Source organism: Aplysia californica, unplaced genomic scaffold (assembly GCF_000002075.1).
Source record: "Aplysia californica isolate F4 #8 unplaced genomic scaffold, AplCal3.0 scaffold00545, whole genome shotgun sequence".
In the NCBI taxonomy this organism is placed as follows: Eukaryota; Metazoa; Mollusca; class Gastropoda; order Aplysiida; family Aplysiidae; genus Aplysia; species Aplysia californica.
This window is the reverse complement of record NW_004797815.1, coordinates 400,349-405,190: the sequence shown is the minus strand read 5'-3', so window position 1 is coordinate 405,190 and position 4,842 is coordinate 400,349. Positions and strand designations below refer to the sequence as shown.

At 39.9% G+C, this 4,842-nt stretch overlaps 1 protein-coding gene across 1 annotated transcript in view; it reads right to left on the bottom strand.

The window, feature by feature from the left end:
- Window positions 1–213: 213 nt before the first annotated feature.
- The window catches only part of LOC101847284 (extensin), a gene marked incomplete at its 5' end in the record, with an annotated part of 30,373 nt that continues 25,744 nt past the window's right edge, over window positions 214–4,842 (bottom strand). Inside the window, 2 exon segments of the mRNA XM_035971951.1 lie at window positions 214–1,103; window positions 2,545–2,656. Coding sequence (XP_035827844.1) covers window positions 930–1,103; window positions 2,545–2,656 — 286 coding nt within the window.

The following is a 4,842-nucleotide window of genomic DNA, read 5'->3' as shown; positions in this document are numbered from 1 at the left end:
GTGGGGACTTTTTTTAATGGAATATCTCTTCTGTCTGTCTGCAAGGTCTTGTCCTCAGCGCGGGTGGCCCTGATTTTCAGGGTCGAAGCAGCCCGTCTTTTAAATGGTCTAAATTTTGTCGATTGTGTCGTTTAATACGTTTGATTATTCATATGTTTTACATTTGAGATAAGAAGACATATCACTGAGATAAACAAAAACAAGGAAAACAGATTGGGTTTTGTTTTATAATATGTTTTTATTCTTTGTTTTATGCTCTCACAAGACTAACTTTTATATAAAACTGAAAATATCTGAACTATAAGCTCAAAGTTTCAGACAGTAATATGTATGTATGCCTGGAGAAAGGTCTTAGTTGTCAGCAGGGCTACTTTTGTGCTAGGAGGTGAAAAGGTAAGAAAAGTGTCATATGTTCCAAAATGCAGTTCCTTGAGAAAGAGTATGCTTGGCCATTCCTAAATAATGTGTTAAAATGGTTTTTTCTCACAAAACTGAGTATTCATTACTTTTTATTATTTTCACAGAGTGTTAAAGATGTGCTAGAAATTAGGTCAAGAGGCATCTGATATGTTAGATTCATTTCGCCACTATTCCATAAAATTACTAGAGTATGTCTGAAAGTACAATTCCCGACAACTGGGACCTTTCTCAAGGCATACGCACATATCATGTCCATCTTGGGACAGCAGTTTCAAGGTGGGAAGATAAGAAAAAGTCATGGATAACTGTCCAGCACGTGCACTGCTTTCGATTGTCACTGAAACACACACACTCCATTGATATAGTGCTAAGTCAGAAAATGGGTCGTTTTCCTTCCACGCCTAAATCTTTCACTTCAATGCCATCTTAAACGGAAGGGCTCGGGTGACTGATAGTGTGTTCTGATGTAGATCAATACTTAAAGTGTGTGCATTTTTTTTCTTATTTCCTCATTTAGCCATGCACATAGCTCCTTTGGGTAGAGCATCTCCAAAACAACATTGCTGATACGCCGGTTGGAAGAAGTTTTTGCCACAGCATTGGGTTCCAGGAGTCTTGGGGAATGTGTTTCCTTCCTCGCAGCATAATGAGGTCATAGGGTTATACATGTGTTTGCCGCAGCACTGGAATAATAAAGAGAAAAAAGAAGTGTATAAAATGATATACATTTTTCTTTACATTCTCAGATTTTCATGAAGGGAAGTGCAGATATACAAACACATAAACTATATGAACATATAGACAACACAAGCTATAGACAGTTTCACATTGTGATTTTGTGGCAAATGTGTACGCCACGCCCGCATGGACATAATTTGGGTCATTTAGGTGCTACTGCCATGTGAACGTTGGGCGTGGTTTAGTGCAGCTGTTATAAAAGTATAATGCACAAACTATTAACAGCCAGGCAAGTAACTCTACCTTTACGAAAGAAATGGTGGAATGCTACATCTTCTGCATAGTCCTATATGGCGCTGAGACATGGACTTTGACAAAGAAAGAAGAAAACAACATGGCTGGGTTTTAGATGTGTCGCTACCACAGAGTGGCCAGAATTAGCTAGAAAGCAAAGAAGACAAACAATCAGATGTGTCAGATTCTTCTCACAAGACAAACCCTGCTGAATGAAATAAAATGCAGAAAAGTACAAAGCTTTAATCACTTAAAACGACGTGAGACCATTGTCAAAGAGATGCTTTAAGGAAGGATGTGGGACAGGAGAGCCAGAGACGATAAAACAGTAACATAAATGGACAACACAAAAACATGGCCTGGCCTGGATATAGCAGAATGTGCAACGGTATCTGAGTCAGAGATGACACCTCCAGGCATCTAGGTATAAAAGTATTCTGATGCCTGTTTCTCTTGTATTTTTTTCTGAATGTTTTCACAATTTATCAAAAAGAGAAATTGACTTTGCTTCTGTAGTGTAGTCAAAAATTCGGGGCGCAGCGTATCTTCAAATACCTCTTTAACGAGTGAATCAGTGTCACTTATATTTTGCTCAGCAGTTTGATTCAATTTGTTTTGACTTAACATATTTTTCAACAACAATTGAAGCTAGATTTAAAAACTTTTCTTCATAAATTTTTATAAAGTACTATAAATCTCCATCACACGGAAAATATGATTGCTCACAGCACCCCCTGCTTTTCACACACATTCTGCATACACATATGGCCAATGACACTTTTAGTGGCAAAACTTGTTACAAGAAATTAATATTATTGTATAGTGAACACTTTTTACGTTTTCCCACTCATAGTTTCTCAGCGATTAGAAGAAAAAAAGCCAGACTTGCCTTGAAAAGCGATCTTCCCCCACCTGTAAACCTTCTACAATCTGCAGAAACCACCCACTGGGATTTTAATCAGTATTTTTATTCAAATAATTTTTTAGAATACAGGTAACAGGTGTCTGTAAAAATATTAATCTCTTAAGACAAATAAGTACAAGTCTTTGTGCAAAAGCTGCAGACCTTTATGTTCGAAAGTTGAGGAAATATTTAACAGTAAGTTGCGTCGCGAATTTTTTACCACACTATGTATCGTCTAAGAAACTTACATCCATTCCTTTCTGATGTCCAAGTCTTGGCTTCACCGATTCTCCGCAACACATCTCCAGATCTGGGTTATAGGGCTGCTTACGACAGCATTTCAGGGTGCCACCTAGATTCCTGAAATACAGAAGAAGAAAGATCTATCTATCTATCTATCTATCTATCTATCTATCTATCTATCTATCTATCTATCTATCTATCTATCTATCTATCTATCTATCTATCTATTTATCTATCTATCTATCTATCTATCTATGTGTGTATGTTTGCGTGTGTATGTGTGTGTATGTGTGTGTGTGTGTGTGTGTGTGTGTGTGTGTGTGTGTGTGTGTATGTGTGTGCATGTGTATGTGTGTGTGTGTGTGTGGATTTCTTTCTTACATGTCTATAGTCAGAGTCAAAAGCAATGCGAAAAAGAAAAAAATACAGCACAAAAGGTTCAAGCAAGCCAGATCTAACCTCAACCTTAACCCCATCTTCCACCCTTAGCCCCAGCCCTAACCTTAACCCCTTACTCATAAATCCCAGCTGTCTGTCACGAACCCTCAACACTAATCCCAAGCCACCACCTCTGACCCTTGACCCCCTGACCCTATGACCTCTAACCCCCAACCCGTTACAGGCTTACAGCAGCCTCTGTTGGGATTATGTTGGATTAAGAGGCTGATGCCTCAGGCCCAGATCCCCTACTGGGCGTTCTTAAAACGTGGCTGTTCTGAGGATTTTCGGGGCTCTTCGTCCTTCGGTTGGATTCTATCAGAGAAGTGGGTTTTAAATCGGAGGACCTGATTGATAAATACAGTGGGATTTATCTAAGACGGCCAACCATTGTCTAGGAGAAAAAGTTTCTATATTAGACAGGTGGTGAAAGTAGTGAAATGGTATAGGTTTAACGCCTCTATCAAGTATCAACACTGTTAGCTTATTTATGAGACGGGACCTCGGAGTTTAATGTCCATCTCCGAAAGGACCGAACTAAGTGGGAAATTCATGTAAAGTGTTTTCCTAAGGACACAATATCGGACCGAGCTGAGGCTCAAAGCCCCGAACCCGCTGTCTCATTATTACGAGTCCGATAAACTAACCACTAGGCTACTTTAGACAGGTGGGCGTCTTACACAATGTCATTATAATGTCAAAAGTTCCACTGTAATGCCATTGTTGAAATACACGATATCATAATTGTAATATAATGTATGTCTCTTTTCGTCTATGCAGACGGTCAAATTAGCTTAACATGGTATCAATGTTGTCTTTATGCAGCTTCTTTCATAGCTTATTCTTCCTATGTTAGAAGCGCAGATTCTGTCGCAGTGCTTGTGTGTCAGTGGCGTGGATCGAAGCTCTGTATTTCCGTTGTTTTCCTTTCGTCGTTGGCGCTTCTCAGCCTGGTTGTTTCTAAGGCTGCTCTCTAGCATTATAGTTTTTTCCTTTATCATTTTCCTCGATGTTTTCCTGTCCTAACATCTACTCCAAGATTAGATAAACTGTTTTTGCAGGTGTAATATAATACAAAACCAGTAATGCCTAAGCTCCTGACAGACCCTGTTGGAGAGCAGCAGTCACGGTGGGCAGCAAATTGTATGAGGCTTCACGAATAAGAAATGCTGAAACCAGGAGAGAAAACTGCAAGCTGCGCACGTCCACAAATGGGAGTGAAGCTTTTAATCGTTCAAAATGTGGCAAACTTTCCCCTGCCAGATTTGGTATCATCGGCCACAGCAGAAGCCACAAGCCATCTAGACCTTTAATTATTCTATTTATTGTTCTATTTCGCTAGAGAAATACTCTCTTTTATTATTGTATTGGTCATCGTCAGATATTGACGGGCGAGCTATTATTATTATTATAATGCCTAACCATGAAGTCGTAAGCCCCAACAATAGGAATATTCCATATCCTCATCCCCCCATCTCGCGCACCAACCTCCACAGGCACGACATTAGATCCTGACCTCTGCCTCGTAAACCCTCCACCCAAACCGCTGCACCTTTTCACTCAACTCTTAACATATCACTTAAACCTGAGCCGCAAACCCATAACCCTGACCCTTGCCCACCAGTATCAGTTAGTTCATACCTCCGAAGTTCTAAACCCTACCCCAAACATCTATAGTCCACCCTTTAAACTTTTGTGGTTATATGTGCAGTTTAATATTATGTGTGTGCATGCGTGAGTTTGTGTGTGTATCTGTGAGTATGTATGTGTGTGTATATGAGACAAAGCCAGAGAGAGAGAGAGAGAGAGAGAGAGAGAGAGAGAGAGAGACAGACAGACAGACAGACAGACAGACAGACAGACAG